The sequence below is a fragment of the Podarcis melisellensis genome (assembly GCF_964234715.1).
Source record: "Podarcis melisellensis genome assembly, chromosome: 6".
NCBI lineage: Eukaryota > Metazoa > Chordata > Lepidosauria > Squamata > Lacertidae > Podarcis > Podarcis melisellensis.
The window spans coordinates 21,502,017-21,529,323 of record NC_138538.1 but is presented as its reverse complement, the minus strand read 5'-3'; the positions used below and the strand labels follow the sequence as shown (position 1 = coordinate 21,529,323).

Below are 27,307 nucleotides of genomic sequence, written 5' to 3'. Positions count from 1 at the left end.
TTGCTTGGGGGCAAACTCAGTTTTGCTATCAGATGAGACAGTTTCAGTTCCAACTACTATACCTGTATGGTATATACTAGTAAAAACAGCCTGTGAAACATGTTATCAGCTGCATCACTTCAAATATGGATGTTGTGACTATGTGGATTTCTTGCTAGTTTAGCTGGAGAAGGTGACCTTGCTGTGGATGGCTGCTCCCTAATGGTATAACTCAGGAACCTTTTGTTGGAAAAAAATTAAAAGAGGAACGAATATTGCAAATACATGAATACTTACCAGATAGAAGGCAAGATTGGGGGTGGGGTGGGGTGGGGAGGGTGTCATGATTATGTTTAGTTGTCTAGTTGTATTTTGTTATACATCTATGAAAACCAATTAAAACTGCTTCATTTTAAAGTCAATTTGCATGATGTCTCCATATACAGACACAATGGTGACTTTCACACAGTGACTGGGTCCACCTGTCACATTAAACCATAGTTTAAAAGCAAACTATGGCTTTGCAAGGGATCAGGAATCAGATTGCTCTTCATCAAGAGACAGAGCTGAAGATTCTAAACCAAAAGGGGAAAGACAGGCACTGCCCTACTCATGCGTGGACTCCATTGAAGAAGCTCCAGTGAGCCCAGAGGCTCCTCACCCCATTACAGAAAATTCCCTTTTAATTAAAGAAGCACCTTCCAGTGTGGGCGGGCCTAACATTAGGGTGCAGCTCCTCCTCCTATGATATAGGGCTCAGTTTGAGATTATTTTTGGGTGAAGCAACACCAGAGCTCCATGTTCCTGGAGCCCTGCCCCATAACCTTCCCTTGCACCTAGCAGTGGCCTTGCCTTACCACACAGCAGTTTCATGTGAGTGCAAAATACACTGCTGAATGGTTCTCACTATACTCTTTCCCTCTTCCTGTTTGAATCCGGGCATGTGGTGGTTTATTTGGACAGACAGGAATGACAAGCTCAGGTTCAAGTGCCATGACAAGTCAGACTGGCATAACAGTTGTGGGGCAGCTGGGAACAGAGTAGATCAGAGTGGAGCAAAGACTTTTCAGCAGCATGCACCAGCATGATGCAAGTTCCACAGCTTGGTTTTAACAAAAGCAGCTGAATGTGGTGTGTGAACCAGGCATTTGTGCTCTCAGTGGTATATTATAAGAAACACCAGCAAATACAAGGCACGAAGAAGCTTTAATTTTTGGTTAAAGATTGGTGCCATCTGTTTTTGTACATGGGTACCCATCTGTTCATGACTAGGTCAAGGAAGCAGCTGCTGAATTTGGGGTTAGGGGTCTTTTCATAGCTCTCTGTCTCGCTAGTACAGTAGAAAACCTTGGATGGGTTAGTCTGCAATTGGAGCTCATGCAATACAGCTTACTGTGGAGTAGACGTCACCTTTGAAGGCTTCGAGTTCTGTTTGATCTCTCCCTAAACTCTCTTGCCTACCAGGCAAGAAAAGATTTGACAGCCACTTTTGGTATTTCATGGTTGTGGGTAAAACAGAACCTTCAAACAGTCTTACAAACTGGTTCTTCTGGCAGATTTCCAATAAATTTCAGTGAGGCAGTCAAACATGGGAATGGAAGAGGGGCAGGCTAATGAAATAAAACTGATGCATTGGATCTGAACGATTTCAAATTCATTGGAGTCTATTAAATTAATATTTTGCCTCAAGACCTCAGTGACTGAATGAGCAAAGAACTGTGCTTTTATTCACTTCTGCCTTCCCTCCGGGAACCTCTTATGGAATCCAAAACATATACTCAACTCAGTAATAAGGAAGAGAAATTACCAATTTCAATAGGCCCCTTCTATTACTCTAGGTTTATCAGGATTATAAAACAATGATGCAGAGATGGGGAACCTGTGCCCTGCAGATGTTGTCTGGCTTCAATTCGCGTCATCTCTTCTGGCTGGGATTGCAGTAAAAGAAGAAAGTTTGCAACATGGTCAATGAAAGATAAAGTAAATTTGCTCTGGGGAACAGCTGAGAAAAATTGTGGTTCCCTTTTGTTTTCGTGTGAATACTGGAAAACCACATAAAACATTATTAACGTGCCTCCATTCTTCACCCAGAAGAACAATAAAAACATTCTTCTGGAGAATAGATGGGAATAGGCAAAAATGGGATTAGCCTTTTGTGCCCTTGGGGACCATCTGATTCTTTAGGTCAGGGGTCAACAAACTTTTTCAGCAGGGGGCCGGTCCACTGTCCTTCAGACCTTGTGGGGGGGCCGGACTATATTTTGAAAAAAATAATAATGAATGAATTCCTATGCCCCACAAAAACCCAGAGATGCATTTTAAATAAAAGCACACATTCTACTCATGTAAAAACACCAGGCAGGCACCACAAATAACCCAGAGATGCATTTTAAATAAAACTGCACATTCTACTCATATAAAAACACGTTGATTCCCGGACTGTCCACGGGCCAGATTTAGAACGCAGTTGGGCTGGATCCGGCCCCCGGGCCTTAGTTTGCCTACTCATGCTTTAGGTGGTCTGTGCTTGCAGTATAATTGGCACTAAATCAGGATCTGCACTGACAGCTGGGCTCCCTTGTGGGCCTCTCTATACCAGATATTGGAACTCTCAAGTGGGGAAGAGGGCTGTTGCACTCAGCCACCCATAGACATCTGACTGGCCACTGTAAAAACAGGGTGCTGGATAAGATGGGCCTTTGGGTTCTTATGTTCTGCAATAAAGATAGAACTACACAATAGTCAGGACTATGGACAGTTATGGAGCACAAGCAGACATGGCTGATGTGGTGTAGTGGTTAAGAGTGTTGGACCTGAGAGATCTGGGTTCAAATCACTACTCAGACATGACACTCACTGGGTGACTTTGTCCCCATCTCTCAGCCTAACCTACAGGTGAAACTCGGAAAATAAGAATATCGTGGAAAAGTTCATTTATTTCAGTAATTCAATTAAAAGGTGAAACTAATATATGAGATAAACTCATGACATGCAAAGAATATTAAATGAAATCAGCAAAACAAGGACTGCAAATAGATCAATATTGGACCTCTGAGAAGTAGAAGCATGCATATGTACTCAGTACCTGGTTTGGGCCCCTTTTGCATCAATTACTGCCTCAATGCACCTCAGCAGTGCCACAGGCTGATAGCATCCATGCCACGCCGCATTGAGGCAGTAATTTGCTCTATTTGTAGTCCTTGATTTGCTGATTTCATTTAATATTCTAATTTTCTGAGATTGTTAATTTGGGGTTTTCATCAGCTGTATGCCATGATCATCACAATTATAACAAACAAAGGCTTGACATATCTCGCTTTGCATGTTCCAAGTCTATCTCATATATTAGTTTCACCTTTTAAGTTGAATTACTGAAATAAATGAACTTTTCCATGATATTCTTCTTTTCCGAGTTTCACCTGTGCCTCGCGGCGTTGTTGTAAAGATAAAATGGGGAGAAATAAGTACGATGCTCTGAGCTCCTTAGAAGGATCTCATATACATTTTAATGAACCATGCACATATGTGTGTGAGCATGAATTTTACATGTAAAATCTTTAAAATGTGGCACATATTTTTTGCAACTTAAGAACAGCTCCTGGAACAGAAAAATGTCTTTGCCAAAGAACTTTCTGGCCATTGCCTTCACTATAAAAAATGTTGAGAAGGTTATGTAGCAAAGGCATTTTTCTGTTCCTTGAAAAGGTGTTTGGCTATATATTCTGGTATGGTTCAGAATAAAAAAGTTGTTTTTCTATGCAAGGGGCTATAAACATTTTTAATGATTGGTTTACTGCCACTATTCTTACAGTACTTGCAGATAATATCATTTTTAATCTGGGACTGAGAGCTCATAATGTACTCAGAGCAATACTTATGAATGAGAAAAGTGTGTCTATGTTCCATTGAAAGCTAAGGGTACACTATGGAATTAAAGATTTTTTCAATAATAGCATAATGAACAATCTAAATGGAAATAGGATTTGGGTTCTGAAAACCCAGGGAAAGTATAAAATGGCTTTGGATTAGAAGATCTACATTTTTTGAAGTACAAAATTAAATTACAATATTTAAAAATGCTGTGCAATTGATACTGGAATTTAAAATGCATGGCACAATTATATACTGTTGCAAGTTGTGGAGTTGGGAACTTCTTTAAAAGGGTCCCCTACTTGCCCCATAGATGTCTTAGAATTACTTTATTCAAAAATGCCTGGAAGACATTTGGAGAATCATTTCAATAACTGTGGATTGTAAAATACATCTTCTTTTACCAGAAATAAATAAGGGTTTGGTTCCCAGTGAGAAAGCAGAGTTAACATTAAACCTTTTCATAGCTGCAAGGTCAATTATTACTAAACATTTATATCCCAAAAGGCAACTTTCTATCTGGGGAATGTCTGGAATATGTCTGTTCCACATAGTCCTGCCCTGGCTGCTCCAAGCTCAAGTAACTTCCTATCATTCAACTCCTACACATTTTCCCTTTCTTTGCATTATGTTTTTGCTCAGCTCTTCCTTAAGTCTCATTTAATTTCTGTTGTTTTCCTCTTTCTCCCAGGCAGGGGTGTCGCAAGGGGTGGGGGTGGGGTGCAGTCTGCCCCAGGTGTCATGCTTCGGGGGGTGACAAAATCCCCCTGGGTGGATTGGCATGGCGGTGCTTGCACTCCCAGCTGGCGGATTTTTGCGATTGGCGTGATCATCATTGCCGAGGCGTAGCAAGGTCAAGTGTTAAAGTTAAATGTAAAGGGACCCTGACCATTAGGTCCAGTCGTGGCCAACTCTGGCGCTCATCTCACTTTATTGGCCGAGGGAGCTGGCGTACAGCTTCCGGGTCATGTGGCCAGCATGACTAAGTCACTTCTGGCGAACCAGAACAGCGCACGGAAACACCGTTTACCTTCCTGCCAGAGTGGTACCTATTTATCTACTTGCACTTTGATGAGCTTTCGAACTGCTAGGTTGGCAGGAGCAGGGACCGGGCAACGGGAGCTCACCCCATCGCGGGGATTCGAACCGCCGACCTTCTGATCAGCAAGTCCTAGGCTCTGTGGTTTAACCCACAGCGCCACCCGTGTCCTAGGTCACGTGTTACCCGACAGCAAAACAGCTAAAACCGTGCCAAGTGCCACCCACCGGGCAGATTTGTGCGAAAATCCACCCACCAGGGCTGTCAGGCCACCGATTACACAAATATGACCGTTGTCACCCTCTGGCGGCCAGTGCTCATATCCCCAGTGGACGGATTTCCACAATTGGCGCGACCGTCGTCATGAAAATCCACCTACTGATCGCGCAAATCCGCCTGGTTTGGCATTCCTGCCATCGCGGATCTTGCTTACACTGAGAAGTCACCTAGCATTATATCTGCCATCATGGCAGAACATGGCATCAGCTTTAGAGCTGCGCAGTTCCCTTCTTCTGTAATTGCTTTGTTTTTGCAGGTGTTTTGGTTGATGTATCGGTAAACAAGCTCTATCTGGTATTTTGTGAGGGAGAGATGGCTTTCCACTACCTCATCATTCATGACCACAATTACTGGCTTGCCCTTCCGCAGCAAAAGACTCTCACACAGAGAAACATCAAATAACAAGAACGATAGGACAGCTTCTGGAAAATGAAGGGTTTCCTAGGACATTTCCACTCGGTTTTCGGCAGACCTTTGGCTGGTCTTAAGAAAGAAAGGAGCAACAGAAAGCAGGCTGCCCTTAGCTGCCTTAATGAGCCCCGCGAAATCCTCTACTGGAGAAGGGCAGACAGGGTGCACATCTTAAATATTTAATCGCACTGGAGGAGGGAGGAGTTATCAGCCTCAAAGGAAGTCAATAAATGCATTAAACCTTTTCTCGAGCCACAGAATGGAGGAGAAAGGAATGTTCTGCTCCTCACGAGTGATTTCCCAAGACCTGTCCAGCTTGGAAAGGCGACATTCCGTTCAATATAGGCGACCCCCAACTTACAAGGGGGTTATGTTCCAGGCACAGCACACAAAGCCAAAATTGCATACAGTCATACCTCAGGTTACAGACGCTTCGGGTTGCGAGATTTCAGGTTGTGCACTGCGCCGAACCCGAATGTACCGGAATGGGTTACTTCCGGGTTTCGGCGCTTGCGCATGCACAGAAGTGCTAAATTGTGCTTTGCACATGTGCAGAAGCACTGAATCACGACCCGTGCGTGCGCAGACGCGGTGCTGCGGGTTGCGAATGCTGTGGGTTGCGAACGTGCTTCCCGCACGGATCACGTTCGCAACCCGAGCGTACACTGTATAGTCAAGACACACTGGGTGCAATGGCAGGTGCGATTGCCAAAGTTTTGATTTTGATTTTGATTTTTTCTAAAAGCATCTTGATGATTGCTGATAGAACAGGGACTGTCAAAAGTACACGGTTAATAAGAAAAGATGAGTCATAATTATATCATCAGCTTTTACCGCTCAACCACTCTTAAAAACCTTTGCATCAGAGTTCTTCATTATAGCTAATGATCACACAATTATCATTGTTATTATCTTAATATCACGCCGTATCTTAAGATCACAGTGTAAAAAGATGAAATACAAAACATAATATCACCAACATAATAAATAACACCGCTTTTTTCTATATGTTAAGTGATATGTACCTAGAATTCTCTGATCACTGTGTTTCTTGAAGATAGTATTTTATTAGCATAGTTAACTGTTCCTTCAGGGCAGTATTTTCTTCTTCTAATGTAATCTGATGTGGTTACTAGCGCTGTGGCTGTCAATTCAAATGGACACAAATTTCCCTTTTCCTCAGTCCTGGATACTTGAGAAGCTCTTAAAACTGCAGTGCTTAATTTCAGATTTTTTGGAAGGGTTATTGATCCCACTTCTGTTCTTCGTACAAGTTGTTCTCATTTCCACAAGAACCAAATGCAAATTTGACCATTACAGTTTTGTCGGGGAAGAATAATACGAAGGCTCTGGGGATTCCTACAGCTCAGGAAAGGTCTGAACGAGAGTGTTTTAATGGCAGTTTCCTCTAGAAAATGAGTATGTCCTCAAATCTCATGACAACTCTTCTTTATGCAAGAATGTCAGTCATTAAAATAGGCACAAGGGTTTCCAGGTCTCCTACTTTACATGCAACAATATTTCAAGGACTGTGGAAGACAATCCTTCATTTAAAGGGGTGTCTAGTCCTAGTCTGATTCAAGGATCAAGGATCCTAAGAAGGGAGAAAGCAGAGGGCCTTGAAGTTGCTGCCAGCAGTTAGTACACAGACAAGAGACAGATCAGGCACAGGGGCTACCAGTTCCCAGTGTGCTGTAGTGGTTAGAGTGCTGGACCAGGGTTCAAATCCCCATTCAGCCATGAAGCTCGCTGGGCGACCATTGGCCGGTCACTGCCTCTCAATCTACCTCACAGGGTTGTTGTGGGAATAGAATGGGAAGAAGTTACATACATCACATTGACTTCCTTGGAGGAAAGGCAGGACAAATGTAATTAATAAATAATAAATAAGTAAATAACAAAATGTGCTGTATTTATATCTTATTCACAATAATTATTTCTTGATTTGCAAAGACATAAATTAACAGATTAATAATGCCATGTAAATATGTGCATAAGTGGCTGATCTAGCAGAATGAGTGTTTCACAGGCACACATAATGGTGATCTGTTCTCTTTTCTTAATAATAATAATAATAATTGCAAGTTGCTTTACACTGTTTTTAACAGTGTGCTTTAATTGCTGCAACTCTCACTGAGACCTTAGGTTGAAGGGCAGATAACTAATAATAATAATAATAATACTGAGAATTTACATTTTCATTGCCTTGGACTCAAAAGTAACATAAAAGAAAAAGACAGTCTTATCATAAACACAAACAAAATTGAGGGGAGCTTACATTTGCATCTCTCCTTTTTGAGTTCATCAGTAAAGAAAGGCTTATTGAAACATGCTTTATTTATTCAGCAATGTTTTGCACCTTGTTATTTCAGTCTTATAGTTGGTGCTGTTGTTTCCATCCCCCCCCACAATGTTTTCTCTTGCAATTTAATCTGAACTGAAAATAGTAACATGGTTTTCAAATGGCAAATAATATTACTATTCTCAAGTTTTAACAGTTATCTAAAACATTGTATGTGCTGTCTATGATTTTCAAAATTAAGCTAGAGGAAAACAAGTAAATCAGGCACAGCTAATAAAAGAGTAATACCCAAGGCTGTATGTGTGGCAATTCAGGTTACTCATGCACCCCTGAGTGGTTTGATCAAAAGTCTTGGGTTGTTTTTTTAATGGAAATAAAGGCATAAAGCAATATTAAGTTCCCTAATTCTGAATCTGATCAATGTATCTGTCTCTGTTTTCCTGCATGACTTACTCTCCAATAAATGCAATGTGATATAACCAATTTGTCTTCAGAGCCAAACACCGTCTGATTTAGGTAAAACAACAACAAACAACAACCCACAAGTATCCAGGGAATTGCCTAATGAACAAAGTATTGGAAACGCAGACTGGATATGCTTAGGGTTGTACTGTGCAAGTCTAAGAAACAGAACCCTTCTGTCTCCTTGAATTATATTAACTACCAGTATATGAGGTGTAGCCAATGTAGTCCCCTCCAGATGCTTGTGGACTACAAATCCCATCATCCCTGGCTATGAAGGTAAAGGCTGTTGGGAGTTGGAGTCTAACAACAGCTAGTCTATATTATATCATGTTGAGGACCTTACTCTGTTCTCAGTGGACTTTCAGTTATCTAAATATATTGTTTTTAGGCTCTAAACTAAAGAAACTGAAATATCTTCGGGTGTCTCTGTGATGTAACTCCTTGAAAAATGTACTTTATGGAACAATACCATTTACCTTAATATCTGGGCTGCTAAACCTCATTCTTCAGCCTTCGACAGGTTTGCCTCTCCGGGGAAGGAGCAATGATGGAAGGTTTCCTTCAAGTGGTCTTTGTTCAGTGCAGCCTACTTGAACAGATGGTTCTGCCTGTCTAGACCAGGGCACTGAAGCTTAACCTGAATTGAAAGGTGTTTTCCTGCTCATTGCTTCCAGGTTGAAAGTTCTCATTTCACTTTTTCAATAAGGAGAGATTGATTTTGCCCTTGAATTTGTGTTTTCCTTATGAACTGGATTCCCTTGGTACTAGCAATCAAAGACATTCGCTTACATCTCGCTTACCGCAAGCCAACAATCAGGCTTGGACCCGAGGCACAAACGACGTCTAACATCTTTTATTTTGCTAGCTAGCCAACTGAACGAAGTCTAGCTGGGGACTTTTTCTTGTCATTAAATTCGGCTCAAGCAAAATGTGCCACTGGAGTGCTTCGTAACAAATGCCTCACGCGTCATGGCGATCAAACCACATGTAAGCGAGGAAATTCCCCAAATTGACATGTTGAGAGAGATGTCCAAGCTCTGTGGTATTAAGCAGCAATCTTCTTGACAGGCTGTTGAATTCGTCTGTGAGGCAGAAAACTCAAAACAATGACTACTGGCGCTAAGTTTGCCAATCCCACAAGGGAAGCGAAGGATTTTATAACGGCAACTGGCTAGGCTCCACCGACTGCCAGGAGTACAGCTCACTTTTGCTTCTTGCCTTCTATCTTGTTGGCTCCAAGAAAAAACAAAAAGCTCACAGAATATGAACCCCAGGAGGCAGGCTGTCTGACATCAAACTCAACAGCCCCCAAGCAGCCATCTTAACACAGTGCCTGCTCAGATTCCAAAGCAGGAGGCCTTACTCAGACTACATACCAGCTACAGATAGGTAGCCGTGTTGGTCTGCCATAGTCAAAACAAAAATTTTTTTCCTTCCAGTAGCACCTTAAAGACCAACTAAGTTAATTCTTGGTATGAGCTTTCATGTGCATGCACACTTCTTCAGATTGTCTTCTTCAGATATGTGTATCTGAAGAAGTGTGCATGCACACGAAAGCTCATACCAAGAACTAACTTAGTTGGTCTTTAAGGTGCTACTGGAAGGAAATTTTTTTTTGTTTTGTACATACCAGCTGTTTGAGAAGATCTAGGATAGCTCTCCCCAACATGGAGCCCTCCAGATATTTTGGACTCCAACAGCCATGCTGTTTGAGGAGGTGTAGCCCTAATCATCTGCAGACCACCAGTTTGGGGAATCGAGCACATTTCATCCATCAAGTGAGTACACCGAAGATTTATAACAAGGAAGAAGGAACTTGCCAACACCAGATGTTGCTGGACTGCAATGGCCATCAGCCACAGCCAGCATGGCCAGTGGCCTGGGATGATGGGAATTGTAGTCCAACAACATCTGGAGAGCCACAGCTCTCCCCAGCCCTGTTTGGTTGGCATCTGTCTGTCTCGGGAGACAATGCAAGAGTACGCCTTCAGGGGGGAAGTCAAACCATTGGAGAGTTACAGCACCTGCCATGGCTGTAGAGACCGATATGGGAGAGACATGTTGAAACAGATGAAGACATCTGCTAGGGCTGGTCAGTTGTGCCAAGGCATTTCTTCATTCTGTGCTCCTCCCAGCAGTCATTTCTCCTCTGGTCCTACTGGACTGTGCTGTGCATGTTCTCATGGAAGGACATGACCATCTTCTGCACATCCTATCTTGTTGGGCAGTGTGAAGAGTCATTTTCAGCTGGCAAGGTCCAAGGCCTTCAACAGGTCTATGAAGGTAATGAACAAGGGGCATCTCTGCTCTCAGCATCTCTCTTGCAACTGATGTAGTTAGAAAACCATGTTGACTGTTGACCTCTAATCTCTAATGCTGCATTGTAACTTGGAATATACGCTGCTGGTGAGTGACCATAATCTGTTGAGAACTATGTGAAAAAAGGCCTTCCCCACAGTACTCAGCAGGGGAATTCCAGTCAGGACTGTCACCTTTTTTCTTGTAAAAGGTAAAGGTAAAGGGACCCCTGACCATTAGGTCCAGTCATGACCGACTCTGGGGTTGCGGCGCTCATCTCGCCTTATTGGCCAAGGAAGCCGGCGTTTGTCCACAGACAGCTTCTGGGTCATGTGGCCAGCATGACTAAGCCGCTTCTGGCAAACCAGAGCAGCGCACGGAAACGCCATTTACCTTCCTGCCGGAGTGGTACCTATTTATCTACTTGCACTTTGATATGCTTTCAAACTGCTAGGTTGGCAGGAGCAGGGACAGAGCAACGGGAGCTCACCCCGTCATGGGGATTCAAACCGCCGACCTTCTGATCGGCAAGTCCTGGGCTCTGTGGTTTAACCCACAGCGCCACCCGCGTTTTTTCTTGTAGAGGGTCACAAAGCTGGAGTCACCCATGTCTTGTGGCATGGATCCTGTTTCTCAACACTGCAAGAGAAGGCCATGGATGTGCATCATGAGGGAGGAGTGGAGGCTGGCTTTCAGCACTTCTGTTGGGGTCCTGTCCTGTCCTGGGGCTTCAACACATGCCTGGGATTTGATAGCATTCTTCTGCTCATCAAGGGAGGCAGGGACATCCAGCTCTTCTAAAACAGGCAGAATCTGAACACTGAGCACAGGGACCACGTTTTCCCGCAATTACAGTTCTTGATAGTGTTCTGCCCATCACTTCATCTGCTTGCTGCGGTCTGTGATGATCTCTCCAGGCAAGGTTTTCAGGGGTGCAGTTTTCCTGAATGCTGGTCCAAAGGCTGTCTTCATGCCTTTGTGCATTTTGCATGTGTTGCTGCTGTCAGCAGCGAGCGGGATGCTCTCCCCGGCTCTAATGTATGTATCGTAATATCACCAATAGTGCCATTTCATGCAGCGCAGCTGCAGTTAAAGCAAATATAAAATCCCATCATTTTAAATCTGCAACAAATGTTCTATTTGCAGCTTCCATTCAAAAAAAGGTAATTTACAGACCCCTTAAAGAAGAACCCTGCGTGGGGCAATTTAAATCCATCAGGTACTGTATTTCCAACTCAACTGTAGTAAAATGAACATTGCCTTAATCGTGGGTCTTACGGACTGTAGCCCAAAGGACAGAAAACTCAGATGTAGCTTGAGTTTATGGCATAAAAAAATTGCTTTTTGCCATACAAAACACATTTTTGTTTTGCCAAGCTGCCCTTTACAACTGGTAATTTGGGGTGGGAGTTAACGAGGACTATAGAACCAGGACAAAGATGCTAAGAGAAAGCGGAAGGCTTCCCCCTACTGGCTAAAAACTGCCATTATTACCATACAGAGATTCAGTTGGGCACCTGCAAGTGAAAAGTATAGACTAGTATTACTTGTATGCCACTTTCGTTTTTAGGGGCTTTCTGCACAAATGTATCCCAACTATATTTCAGCCTTTGCAAGACTCTCCTGCAAGCTTCTTTGATATGGGAACAATGCTAAAACACTGTTTAGGTAGTAGGCCTGAACTGGCCGTTCCCAGCAAAACCACCTGCTCCATCCCAGCTTTCCATCTTTTAAAATCACTAAGAATCGGCAACCTGATTAGAATAAGGCTCACAATAATAAGGCTCACAGATTAGGCTGCCTTTGAAAACAATTTCCAGAATCACGGATGAATAAAATGTTAATGTCATGTCCACATCATACATATAAAGTACACAACTTCCTTTGAAGTTTGTTTGTTAAGGATTCTGGAATTTGCAGCTCTGTGAGGGGTAAACAAGCATTTGCCAGGTTTCTTTCAGGGAAGCCATGACTGTTGAAGCGCTATAAATGTGCTTTAAATGTATAGTATGGGTGTGGCAAGTTCCTGCTTTAGAGGCAGTGAAGAAAATAGCCTTGCCCCCCCCCTTTGAAAACAGACAATGTGATAACAGCACTATATTCTTGAGAAAGAGAGTTAACCAGCAGATAACCAGCGGATCATCTGGAAAGGCCCTCTGAAAATCAAGCTCTTCTTCTGTTCCTCTGGGTTATTTATTTATTTTTTCTTGCCTTAGCAATGATCCCAAATTAGAGGAGTTCATTAAACATGATCTCAGTTTGGAGAGAGCCACTCTGGTAAGCAATGTGTAATCTAACACTCTCCTAATCAGGCGCATAATTAGCAATTACACGGCAACAATAATTGCCGTTGCTCACACACACTCCCCCCCACCTTTTCTTTCTTCTTCTTCTTTTTCTTTTAAGGAAAGCACCACTTCTCCTCTTTGATCATGAGCTGCAGAAAATCCATGTCCCTTTTGAGTGAAGTGCCTGCGACGCGTTCAGCCTTACCAGGATTCTGACTGGGGTGGGTATAGTGACTGCAATCTTGCACAGACTGCAACATTTTGTTGCAAGGCAACACGTTTTATCCATGCAGCTCAGGATGGTGTACGTAATCTCTCCCTCGCACCCCTCATCACAATAATCCTGTAAGGTAGGGTAGGTTAACCAAAAATGACTGGCCCAGGGCCACCAAGCGAGTAATTTTAACCCAGCAGAGGCTTACTAGTTTAGAAGAGCAGGTAATAGCAGCTGCAAACTAGGAATTCCAGAGTTTAAAACCCCACTTCTGGTCATTAGGAGGCCTAGAGAAGACTCAATTTCTTCCTCAGACTCCACAATCTGCGACATGGGATGATGATAATAATAGCAATAACCTATTTAGAGGGTATTGCAACCACGATGACTAAGATAAAACTTTACAGAGAAAGTTTAAATTTAAATTATATCCCTATTATTATTACTTCCTATCTGTTTAAGAATCCTGTCTTGTTAACAGGAAGTGCTATATAAATACAATCTTTTTCTATTTTATTACTATTAAGGAGACCCCCACGAATCAGAAAACCTTACCCCTACAAGGTTTGCACATGTTCAGATCTTTTAGCCAGGTGAGTACTGCCAGGTCTGCCATTTTATATATATTATGGATGCGTTTTTAGGCTTTCATTTTGTTCTATTTTTATATACTAGGTCATTTATGTTTTTGTCCTTTGTGAGTCGTTTTGGAAAGCTTTTCATGGGCGGGGAGGGGAACTAATAAACGCAATAGACAAACAAAGAAAGAATACAGTTTTAAAACTCTAGCTTTCTAAATGCACTTTCAGAGTTGAACCCTGCCATTTCAATGGAGTCCAGGGCTCAGATCAAGTCCTTAATTATATTTAAATGACTGACAATGGAAGTGAGCAGAGGAGTGCATCTTCATAGGGTCTTCCTATAGCTGCTTCCTTGGAAGGAAATCCCATTGTGCTCAATAGGGCTTTTTTCCTAGTGAAGCAGAAGAGGTGTAGTTCAGTGGTAGAGAATCTGCTTTCTGCACAAGAACTGCCAAGTGTAATCCTCAGCATCTTCAGGTAGCGCTGGAAGAGGCACCTGCCTAAAACCCTCGAGAGCCACTGCCAGGTAGATCAATATAAGCAGCTTCCGCAACCTCGTTCAGTTTTTTGACCAGAAAATGACCTGGTTGACCGGTGTTAATTGGAACACTAATGGCATCTCAATGGCCTTTTCATCCAGCTTCCCTAAGACAGGCAATATAAATCATCCTGAGGTAATGACACTGCTTTGCAGTAAATGAAGGCTATAACCAGGAAAAATCATCCACGGTCTAAAAGAAGCAAGACTGAACTGATCAAATCTAGAGAACTGCTTGTTTTTATATTTAAAAATAAACCCGGGGAATCAGTCATGGCATCCTTGTTTATCTCGGAATCCCTAGTCAGGGGTTCGAGTCCTCGTGCACAAGAGGTCCAGAGTGTGGCAACACGAGAACGGGCCTTTTCTCCATTATATAAATTTAGGCACCAGACAAAAACATTTTCCTATAACCAAGCCTTGGGTTGATTAAAATCACATAGCCCATTTACATGTGTTTGTGGAAGGGATGAAGAAGGAGGTTCATTGGTGTGTGTTTGTTGTGACCCATGACTTTTCCTTAAAGGTAAAGATAAAGGGACCCCTGACCATTAGGTCTAGTCGTGGCCAACTCTGGGGTTGCGGTGTTCATCTTGCTTTATTGGCCGAGGGAGCCGGTGTACAGCTTCCAGGTCATGTGGCCGGCATGACTAAGCCACTTCTGGTGAACCAGAATAGTGCACGGAAACACCTTTTACCTTCCCGCCGGAGTGGTACCTATTTATCTACTTGCACTGGTGTGCTTTCGAACTGCTAGGTGGGCAGGAGCAGGGACCGAGCAACAGGAGCTCACCCCATCGCGGGGATCCGAACCGCCAACCTTCTGACCGGCAAGTCCTAGGCTTTTCCTTAGGATGTTGCTATTTTCATCGGAGAAGTGTTGCAGGACATGGAGTTATATGTTTAATATTTTATTATGTTTTTATATATGTTGGGAGCTGTCCAGAGTGGCTGGGGCAACCCAGTCAGGTGGGCGAGGCATAATTATTATTATTATTATTATTGAATAGGACATCCCTATTTCCTATTTCCATTGGAGAAGTGTTGGAATGCACCGATACCAACCAATGATTCTGAGGTCCTGGGATACAATGATTCTGAGGTCCTGGGATACAGCTGCCTCCACCCCACTATCCCTGCCACACACCTCTTCCATTTGCAACCACCCCTGAAGAACATTAAGAAGAAAGACCTGTTTCCTGGAGCTGAGAGCACCCTTGTTCCCCCGGCAGGAGAGTTTCATGGAGCTGGAGGTGCTGATAGAGCCGCCATGTTTGCTCGGCCGGCCAGCGTGCTGAGGGGTGGCAGGCAGCGGGTTCATGAAGAGGATACGGGCAATGAGGCCGTAGAGGACGGTGGCCAAGCCCAGCGGGATGATGTAGAAGACGGTGAAGTCCAAGAAGTAGATGGGCATGTAGAGGTTCCTGGAGACCCGGTAGCCACACTTGACTTGCGTGCCATCGGCGAACAGGACTTGCGACGTGTCCACCAGGAAGAACCACATGAGGCAGTAGAGGGAGGTGAACAGCCACACGCAGGCGATGATGCGCTTGGCCCGGGCCACGGTGCAGAGCAGCTGCGCCTTGATGGAGTGGCAAATGGCGATGTAGCGCTCCACTGTGAAGGCCGTGATGGAGCAGGCCGAGATGTTGATGCCGAGATACTGCAGGTAGGTGATGCACAGGCAGCCGGCGTAGCCGTACACCCAGGAGGCCACCACTTCTGAGATGTTGGGCAGCCCCGCGGCCAGCAGCACAATCAGGTCGGCCACGGCCAAGCTCACCAGGTAGCAGTTGGTAGGGGTCACCATGTGCTTGGTACGAAGGACCACCAGCACCACCATGACATTGCCGGCGATGCCCACCCCGCAAATCAGCAGCACCAGCAAGATGGTCACCACTTGCACTTCCAGGGGCAGCTGGGGCATCTTGTCCAGAAGAGTCTGGTTGGTGCTGGCATTGCCCACCAGAGCTCCAAAGAAATCCCAAGACTGGTTCTCCATGGGTGGGTGCCGGTCAGGTTGTTTTCCTTGACGCTGATGGTGACTGAGCCTGATTAGGGCTCCCAAGCCAAGAGGAACTTCAGCAGGTATCCTGAGCCGGAAATGGAGGTGGGAGAAAAAGGAAGGTTAGTTGGTTAGACCAGAGTCTAATAGTTAGAAGAGGGATATTTAACTGGGAGTTTGGGTTCAGGTTACAGCTCAGCTTGGAGCTCATTGGGCAGTCTTTGGCAAGCTTATTACATCTCAGCCTCTCTCCCACGCTTCTTATATGGAAACAACAGTGGCCTACCATACAGGACTGTTGTAAAGATTATTGACTCAACAATTTCTTGCAAATCATCTTAAGGCTTGGACAGGTGGCAGAGAAATACTCAGATTAGGCCCACTGACTTCAGTTGAATAATGAGAAATCCTTTCCAGCTTAATTTCAGTGGATCTAGAATCACAGAATTGTAGAGTTGGAAGGGAACATAAGGATCATCTAGTCCAACCCCCTGCAATGCAGGAATATTTTGCCCAATGTGGGGCTCAAACTCATAACCCTCAGGTTAAGAGTCTCCTGCTCTACCAACTGAGCTGGCAGACAATAGTAATACACAGTATATGACTAAATCACATTGTAACCAACAGCCACAATTTCAGATTTAATTCTGTAATGGTTCTACTCTGGGTGTGATTTAGTTAGATACAACAACCATTATAATTATAAATATTAATATTAATTTATATTTGCAATTTATATTATATAAATATTAATATTAATTTATATTTGCAATTTATATTTAAATTAATATTAATATTAATTTATATTTGCAAGTTCTCCAACAAGAAGACAGAACACTGATCTCTAGGGGTTAATCTGACCCTGGGAAGTGTGCCTCTGAGCATGCACAGACTGCATTTACCTCAGCACAAAGTAATTACAGCTTACCACACCCACATCTGGAATAAGGGCACAGGGTTCCAATATCAGAATGTGTGATCCCCATGAACATTTCACACACACACACACACACACTGTTTTTGACAGTGGTGACAGCATCTTCTTACTGCCACAGACTAACACAGCTTCTCTTGAAGATAGACAGCGAAGCTTCCATCACTCCATTGTAAACTAAAATAAGAAATGATCCTGTCTCCACCAGCAGCACTGTCCAGCTCTAAAATCAATGCTAGAAAGTGTGCTTATTATCACTTGCACATTCTCTGTGAATGATTTCTGTTAACAACTGTAATTGTCACTGTCTGTACCTTCTGCACTTCCTTGCCTTCTGATCTCATTTCACAACACCCCACCCAGCTTTATATTTATGCACCTGAAATTCAGGGAAACATTTAATGCATCTGATGGAAGTGGACTAGAGTTCTCAAAAGCTTATGCTGTAATAAATTTGTTGGTCTTTATGGTGACACAAGACAAGGTTGATTTTGCTGCAGTTACTAACTCTACTTACTTGGGAATCCTAACCCCCTCTTAGCCCCAATGTATAGAACAGGGTTTACTCTGAGTAGACATGGTTAGGCTGCAGCTTCATACAGCAGCTGTCTCTGAAAATTGCTCCATCCTAGTTGAAGACAGTCTTTCTGAATCCTTCCCTGTCCTGCACCCTTGAAGAATTTCTTTAGCTCTATCTGTAGCCAACAGAATCTCCCCGACCCTTTAAAAAGTGAGTCCAGAGTGCTGTAGCACCAGCAAATTTCTGGTGATGTTACGTTTGGTAAGGAAGACCCCGCATCCATCAGAGGCTGACACATGTTGGCAAGGATCTTCCCTGCCTGTAGGGCATGGGAAAGAGCCATTGCGCAGTGACAGAGCACAGGAGGTCCGAAGTTAAGTCCTCAGCATCTCCTCTGCAATGGTCAGGGAAGTCAGTGACAGAAAGGATCCTCTCCCTGAGACCCTTGCCAGTCAGAACAGATCCGTGAACTTCAACGGATGAGCCGGACCCATTGCCAAACCTATAGTCTGATCTATGGTGGGTCATTATTAATTACTTACTTAAATTTATATACCGCCTGTTGTCCATAGATCTCAGGGCAGTTCACATCATAAAATTACAATATTACAAAAACACAAAATATGTAATTAAACAACAACAGCAAACCAACAATTCTTCCTTATAACAGCAGCGCTACTCCCACTTTGCAAATATACGGTTTATACGTATATATCTGTGTATATACAGAGAGGCTGGGAGAGAGAATGAAAGGAATCGTTATGTCCAGTCCTTTTTTTCCTCTCTCCTAAAAAAAAAACGTTTAGGGGTACTCTCATTTTCCTACTCATATCGAAATACTGCCCCTCAATGAGGCCAAACTTAGATTCGCAAAATGTTTAGGGGTATGCGTACCACTGCGTCCCCCCAGAAAAAACCACTTGGTATGTCTAGGTTCAAGTTGGGTCTGAAAAGGCTGGAGGCAGCTGGAACAGACAACGGACCAATGGCGCAAATCAACAGAAGGCAAAAGCTTACGATATGCCCCATAGCTCTCACGTCACTCGACTTGTGTCAGCCTCGAGGGTGCCACAGAGCTCTTCTTGGGCTGCAGGAGGTCGCGTCGGGGGTCTGGCGGAGCGCGAGCTGGTTTGGGAACTGGCGCGCACATGGGCGCACGACGGAGGGGAGGACGCGCGTACCTGGGAGAGACCTCGCCCCGCGACGCGCCTCTCTCGCCGCAGCCCGGAACCAAACTTGGGAGTCCCAGATGCGCACAGAGGAATGCGAGCAAGTAAATCCAAGCGAGGAGAGGGAGAGAAGTGGGGATCGGGGGGAGAGAGAAAGGAATGAGATGTGGGAGGGGATAGAGAGAAAGAAAAGGGACCAGACAGGAGAAGGAATCCAGGAAAAGTGAAACTTTACCATTGGAAGGCAGCGGCTCCGGCGCGGGTATCCGAGGGCGCGGCTGCGTCTTGGAGCGACTTCCTACCTCTCCAAGTCTCGTCCTTCTGCCTGTCCGCCCGCCTTTCCCTGGCTTCGGGTATTTACAGCGACCCGGAGCTGCCGCAGTCTGCTCAGCATCTGCCTGCCAGCCATGGGTGGGCACCCAGGCACCTTTGCCAGCAGCGGGGTCCTAGCGCCCCCTCGATGCGTTTGGGGGAGGCAGCGAAGGATGATGATCCGGGACGAGGGGAAGATCCTCCAGTGGAGATCCTGTTGGTCTTCCCTCCGTGGCTGAACCCACCTACTCGCCCGCGCCTACTCCTCCTATCCCATGGCGCAAGACCAGCCCCTCTGGCCATCCAACGCCGCCCCACCCCATCGCAACCGTAGCTGGCAGGGGGTCGTGCGCCTTTAAGAGCCGCAGTGCAGGCAGATGTGCAACAGGGAAAGCTTCCCTCTGTCCCTCCAAACGAGGAAGAAACTTCATCTGTTGATTGTCGGCCTATTTTTCAGCTGACAAAGGCACAAGTGGGGGGGGGGGGGAGAGAGGTAACCTCACACTTGTGGCAATGTGGCATTTTGGCTAGGCTTAAGTAGGTCTGGGGGACGCGGATGGTGCTGTGGGTTAAACCACTGAGCCTAGGACTTGCCAATCAGAAGGTCAGTGGTTCGAATCCCCGTGACGGGGTGAGCTCCCGTTGCTCTGTCCCAGCTCCTGCCAACCTAGCAGTTCGAAAGCACATCAAAGTGCAAGTAGATAAATAGGTACTGCTCTGGCGGGAAGGTAAACAGTGTTTCTATGCGCTGCTCTGGTTCGCCAGAAGTGGCTTAGTCATGCTGGCCACATGACCCGGAAGCTGTACGCTGGCTCCCTCGGCCAATAAAGCGAGATGAACGCTGCGACCCCAGAGTTGGCCACGACTGGACCTAATGGTCCTTTACCTTTTAAGTAGGTCTGGGGGTGCTGCGTGTGCCCTGATGGGAGACCACCTGCTAGATAGGAACCAAACTGCCTTGCCATCAGGCCGTTCATCCATCTAGCTCAGGGCTTCAGGTGGGGGGACATTCCCAGCCCAGGTTACAGATTGAACCTGGGAACTGCAGCATGAAAAGCATACGCTGTACCCCAGACCTTGCCTTTCCTTCTCCTTGAAAACATGGACATACTCCCTTGAGTTCCTCAGAAGAAAGGTAGGAGCCAAACGTAAGAAAGGTGGGGATCTCCCAACAGCAGTTAGCTGATTTATCATAGACCCTTAATCCATCTAGCTCAGGGCTGACTACTCAGACAGGCAGTGGGTTTCAAGCAGGAGTTTTGCCGGCCCCAAGCAGCTGAACCTGGAACCTCCAGTCTGCAAGGCAGATGCTTTGCCACTGAGCCGCAGTCCTTTTCCTTTGTTAGGTGAACTGATGGTTAAATCCAGGGTTGTTTTTTATCAATGGGAGCTTATGGTTTTAACAGGGGTTGGCAACCTGTTCCCTTGAGGCTACACACAGCCTGGGACCTGGTTATTTGGCGAGAACTCCAACATATTGAGGAGGCAGAACTTGTTTTGTAGAAGCCATGCTCATTCATCGTCCGCAAAGCTTGTTCTTCTTATATGCTTAACAGGTCAAGCTTCAATACAATAATGTTTTTCATCAAAGGACTGAGTGCAGAATTTATTAGGCTCGTGGGTCTGAGGTGAACATGAGAAATGTCTTTTCCAGAAAGGTTTGCTTTATGATGACATCACAAAATCCAAGTCCCTGGGCACAGCTAAGTTTGACAAAGCATATGAGCAGCTGTCCTTCTGCTCACCCAACATGTTTATTGAATGCAGGAAGGAAGGAGTGGGAGAACTTCTGCTGATCTTGCTGGCATCAGCAGACCTGCTGGTTGCCTTCCCCACCACCATGTAAAGGTGCTAGACACATAGAAGCATGGGTGGTCTCCAAGCTGTCAGAAACTGCAAAACTGGGACTCCTGGTGGCATGAAGGAGCCTCCCTGTGTTGAATAGTTTCATGTTAGCACTGAGCACATAGAAGTTCGGGTGGACCCAGTAGGTGCACCAGGTCTAATGGTTGTGCTGCTGCAGAGAAGGTGGGTGTTGTGGGGGGCGGGGAGGGCAATTGTCCAGAAATGAGATTTCGTTTTTTTGGGTTTGTTTTTATTTTTAAAGTTTTTGTTTATACTTTTCATGTTTGTACATTTCATTAATTTTACAACCATTTTCACATTTCAAAGTTTGACTTTGAAGAGGCATACCAGGCAGAGGGCCTTCTGGGTAGTGGCGCCCACCCTGTGGAACGCCCTCCCATCAGATGTCAAGGAGATAAACAACCATATGACTTTTAGAAGACATCTGTAGGCAGCCTTGTTTAGGGAAGTTTTTAATGACTGATGTTTTAATGTACTTTTAATCTTTTGTTGGAAGCCGCCCAGAGTGGCTGGGGAAACCCAGCCAGATGGGTGGGGTATAAATTAATAATAATAATAATAATAATAATAATAATAATATAATAATAATAATTCCTTAAATTATTTTTAATATCTTCTGCATATCCAAATTCATTTAATTTGCTCATTTAATTATCTACTTTAAATATATACTCTTACAAAACTGCAGATTATTACAATAATCCTGCCAATGTTTTTATCTGTCTGCAATTTATCTGTAAATGTTCAATAAACCATTTCCATTCTTTTATGAAAAGTTTGCCATCTTGAGTTCTTATTCATCCGGTAAGTTTCGCCATGTTTGCATATTCCATAAGTTTTTGTACCCATTCTATCTTTGCTGGGACTTCTGCTTCTTTCCGTTTTGGGGCAAGTAGCATTCTTGCTGCTGTAGTAGCACACATAAATTGCTGTACAATTTAGGTGGTTCAGTCCCTATAATTCCCAAAGGAAAAGTTTCTGTGTTGTTGGGTTTTTTTTTACAAAGGTTATTTTGACCATCCTTTTCAATTCCTTAACCTTACTACAAGACCATCACATATGATAAAAAGAACCTTCTTTCTCTTCACATTTCCAACACTTGTTTGATTTAGATTTACAGTGGTACTTCGGGTTACATATGCTTCAGGTTACAGACTCCACTAACCCAGAAATATTATCTTGGGTTAAGAACTTTGCTTCAGGATGAGAACAGAAATCGTGCTCCGGCAGTGTGGCGGCAGTAGGAGGCCCCATTAGCTAAAGTAGTGCTTCAGGTTAAGTACAGTTTCAGGTTAAGAATGGACCTCCAGAACGAATTAAGTACTTAACCCGAGGTACCACTGTATACATTAGGCAAAAATGTCAGAACTGAGATTTTGATCACCTAAAACAGGAGTGTGGAGCCTGTCTTATCTCGATGGCCACATCAAGGCGGTGGCCACATGCCAATAGTAGATAGAAATGGAAGAGTTGATTCAAGCAGAACTGTTCCCCAGGCTTAGTTTTATCCATTCTGCACACCTCATTTTTGTCAAAAAAAATCTGCATAGTGATTCTTTATCATTTAGGAAGCTGTCAGCTAGCAGTTTTGTTCCTATCCAAAAGGAATCCATTTTTCATTAAACAATAACTATGTTTGCCTTTTTTCCCTCCCCAAGCACAGCTTTAGATAACAAACAGGATTTGTCTAAAATTAGTTTAAGCGAGGTTTTTGGCTTTTTGTCTAAACAAAAGGTATACATGACAATTTAATTTGGAGTGTAGTTTCCCTCCCACCACATACATAGAAAATTACACAGTTGTATTAAAAACCGCCTACTAAATCATCAGAGGTAATTGAAACTGCAAATGCCACAGACTCAGTCTTTGTGGCATCCTTCTCAAGTATAAAACATGAAGCACTCTTTGAAGAGTTTTGTCCTTTCTTTGACTTAAACAATTTATGAAATATAATTAGGTTGCTTTTCATTACTGAAATTGGAAGTGTTTGCTTCTTTTAACTGTAACTCGTACCCATAGAATCTGGTGATGAAACTCTTTTTTTATATATCTGTTGTTAAGTTGTGGGTGAACATATCAGACGACACAGTGATTCTTCAAACAGCTCTTGTTTATTCACAGGACAGAACAGAACTGAACTGAAGGGTTCAGTCAGCCTGCTTATATAGAGCTCCAGTACAACGTAACTGTAACAATTTTCTAAAACTATCCAATCACTGAACTTCACTTTCAATCCCTTATTTACATAACTATCTACAGTATCCCCCTGCTGGCCCAGGGTGAGAACTTCAGTACATAACATCTGTGATGAGTTCATCCTTCCTAGTCTTCTTGGTTTTCATTCCTGCTGCCCAAAGAGAAATCTGCTGTACTTAGTAGGTGAGGAGATCATCGTGATAATCCTGGCATTTTCAAAACAATGAACAAGTAAAAACAAAACTAAGGCATCATCTGTATATGAAATGCCACCCATTTCAATAAGATGCAATCTGAAAGCATGTCGCTGATCCATGAAGCAATCTCCCATCATTTTATTCTATCTTAAAAGGTGGTACACAAAACTCTTTTGTGATAAAAAAATACCCCTGCCTATCTCACTTTGATAAAATTGCTAGACTTATTATGAAGTATTCATTCTAACAGGCACAAAAATACTGAAAGTACACTGGTTTTGAGGGGAGGTCAATATAATTTGAATATAGATTAAAACATGGGCCTTTAAGACTCTGCCACATTCCATATGGGTCTTTCATTTCCGTAACTTTGAGTATCTTTTGGTCCTAGAAACATGCCATTATTCTTCCCCTCACATAAGTTTATTGCCTTTCAGACAATAGTAGGATCCCAAAGCAAGGAAGGCAATTATCTCTTGCTGTTTTCTGTTGTTGCACACCCTCCAGTACTATCCATTTACCCAAGTCAATAGCAGTTTGGGAGATGTGGTGAGGCGCAAATGGATACATATTTGAAATAAGGCTGGGCATCATATAGTGCAGAGACTGGGAACCCGATGCAAAATATGGAATAGGTATCAAAATATGAACACGTATCTCATTTCTGCCAAGTATCCTGGAGGAAAAAGGGATGTCCCATGTTTTCGCGTGAGAGTGCTGTAACCTCGCCCTGAAAAAAGCACATGGGTGACTCGCCTGGGAGCACGTCCTGGAAGACGTCCCGGTATTTGATCTGAAAAAGTTGGACGCTATGATATCTACATCTTGTGGCAACCAGGAAGAGAGCCTTTTCTGTTGTGGCTCCAACAGAATACCCCACGCACCTGCCCCCCCAAAAGAGATATCATAGAATCGTTGAATTGTAGAGTTAGGCAGCTCCACAACGGTTGTCTAATCCAATGCAGGGATCTTTGGCCCAACGTGGGGCTCAAACCCACAGCCCTGAGATTAAGAGACTCATGCTCTACCAGCTGAACTAGAACAGCTGCACGTATGACAAATGCCATCGTACGATGTCTTTCGCCATCTTATTCCTTTGGTCAAGGCTGATTTGAATACCTGGCTCTTGTGGGTATGTCCTATTATTATGTACTGCGGTTTGTTGTATTGACGATTCTGAGTTGTCCTTTGGTATCTAGGCAGGCCAATTCAATGTACTGGCTTTGATGCAGATGAAAAACCATTTCATTTAGTCAAACTTACCCAGATGTGCACTTTTATTATCTGCAGAGTTTTGTTTTCTTTTTTAATCCATTGATTTTGGGTTGCATATCCAGGACTGTGCTTGTACTTACACAACAAACCTCTATTTCTGAAACACAACTTCCTCCTTCTCTGCTTTCCCCAGCCGCCCACCGCACACCATCAAAATCTGTTCCAGAGCATTGAAATGAGGATCTGGGAGTGCACAGGGAGAGGAAGTCCTGTTTTGCAAGCAGAAAACCACTCATGCAACATTGGATCCACCCCATTATCTAGATTTTTTTATGTCCACTGCTTAGAAATCAGTTTTTATTGCTATTTTTAATTTCTCACCACTTTCTGTAAACCAGTTGGAATTCTTTGTTTAAGCGGTATATATCTCTTACTGACATAGGAGCCAACTCAAGGGCTGTGGCTGCCTGGGCACCCACAATAATATAATTGTGGAGATCTGGCACATGTGTGGGTGTGACTTCAACCAAAGCATGGCTCAAATCTAGGGGAGAAGAAAGAATTGACTCACAGAATGAGAAAAGGCAGCAGGCAGCAGCGGCCCTGGCTCCTCCCTCCGCAGCCTGCTAGCAAGGCACCATTTCTAGGGGGCTGCCTCGGACATGGGGGCAGGGTCGTTCTGCCTCCTAGTCCAAGCTCCTCCCCACAGAAAAGGGTGCCTCACTGGCTGTGGAAAGGAGGAGGAAGAGGAGCTGTTGTTGGCTGCCACAACACAGACGTGCGACTTCACATGCAGACGTCTGCATTGCGGTGGCAGGCACCCACACTCCTGAGGGAGAGATGGCACCCCTGCTTATGCATTCATTAATTTGAATGTGTTTTGTAAACTGTCCTGGATTTTGATAGCAGAGTGGCCGGAGTGGCCGCCGGGACCACATAACACCGGTCCTGAGAGATCTGCATTGGCGCCCAGTATGTTTCTGAGCACAATTCAAAGTGTTGGTGCTGACCTTTAAAGCCCTAAACGGCCTCGGTCCAGTATACCTGAAGGAGTGTCTCCACCCCCATCATTCAGCCCGGACACTGAGATCCAGTGCTGAGGGTCTTCTGGCGGTTCCCTCATTGCGTGAAGTGAGGTTACAGGGAACCAGACAGAGGGCCTTCTGGGTAGTGCCGCCCACCCTGTGGAACACCCTCCCTTCAGATGTGAAGGAAATAAACAGCTATCCTATCTTTAAAAGACCTCTGAAGGCAGCCCTGTTTAGGGAAGTTTTTAATATTTAATGCTGTATTGTTTTAACACTTGATTGGGAGCCGCCCAGAGTGGCTGGGGAAACTCGGCCAGATGGGCGGGGGTATAAGTAATAAATTGTTGTTGTTGTTGTTACATTTAAAAATAAGATAATTAAACAGGGAGAGCTGGTAACTGACACTGGGCTGGTAACTGACACTTTCTAACACTCAGGAAACAGAAAAGCCAGAGCCAATTATTTCTTCTTCCCTAGATTTGTGTGTCTCTGACCAAACTTGAGCCATGCTTTGACTGAAATCACACCCACACCATGCATTTAAAACCCATGGCTCCCCACAAAGAATCTTGGGATCTGTTTTTTGTTAAGGGGACTGGGAATTGTAGTTCTGCAAGGGGTAAACTACAGTTCCCAGGACTTTTGGGGGGGAGCCATGGGTTTTAAATATGTGTTAGATGTGTGGCGTGGGTGTACCTGGTACGAGAGCAGCATGCAGCTTTTCCATTTAGTTCAATCATAATTCGAAGGCATATTGTACTGCTTGCTGTTCAGGCTCTCGGTCCTGGGTGTGTTAAGCAGTTCTATGTATCTGGGAGTAAAGAGGCCAGGCACATTCAAAGAAGCTTTCTCCCATTTTGCAGAGCAATTTCCTTGGGCACATAAATGTGTTTACAAATAGGAATTGCTATCAGTGAATTGCTAACATTGAGTGGGAGTGAAAAGGGCAAAGGGGGAAAACAGATTTGTTTCACTGAGACATTTCAACATACTTTTTAAAAATGCTTTGTTAAATGGAAAGGCTATCTAGCAACTCAAATGCAGCATGCATCCATAGATTCAGTATGTTTTGAAGCATGTGCCTTATTAGCACTGCAAGATTGTTCAACAAACACATTAAGGGAAGAAAACTTCCTAATTTAGGAGTTACTGTGCTATTGTGTACTTATAATTCTACGCATACAGATACTTGGGACTTATTTTTCTGTAAAGATTTTGAAGATTGGCTGACTGTATATATGCTTTCTCTCAGAAAGGCCTTTACTGTACAGTAATTGGTTTTTTAAAATTAAAAATAAGTAAATATTAAGTTCCACCTGTGTGAATGATGCAGTTAACAACGTTCAAGATCACAGGGCCCTGCCCCAATGAGCTTACAACCCACAATCTGAAACAGGGAAGATGGCAGAGGAAGGACAGGGAAAAGGGGACAGGTATAAATGGCAAGATCATGCATTTGGAATTGAAAACTGTACAATGACGGCTCCTGCCTAATGTCAATAGGCAGGGAGTTCCAAAGCTTAAACAATCCCACACTGAAAGAGCAATTCCTAGGAAATGCAGAACAAATATTATATGGCTCTTGTAAAAGTGCCATTTCT

General features: G+C 44.0%; 1 protein-coding gene across 2 annotated transcripts in view; it reads right to left on the bottom strand.

Annotated features, from left to right (window-relative positions):
* Positions 1-27,307, bottom strand: part of LOC309372973 (thyrotropin-releasing hormone receptor-like) — a 63,527-nt gene that overhangs the window by 8,480 nt on the left and 27,740 nt on the right. Inside the window, exons 1-2 of one of the 2 annotated variants that reach the window (XM_081917096.1) lie at positions 19,128-19,346; positions 15,457-16,357 (exon numbers count right to left, since the gene is read on the bottom strand). In XM_081917096.1, the coding sequence (XP_081773222.1) occupies positions 15,457-16,266 (810 nt within the window). In that variant the 5' untranslated portion in view covers positions 16,267-16,357; positions 19,128-19,346. Of the gene's footprint in view, positions 1-15,456; positions 16,358-19,127; positions 19,347-27,307 lie in introns of those variants that run through there. The other variant, XM_081917095.1, reaches the window with a different exon arrangement.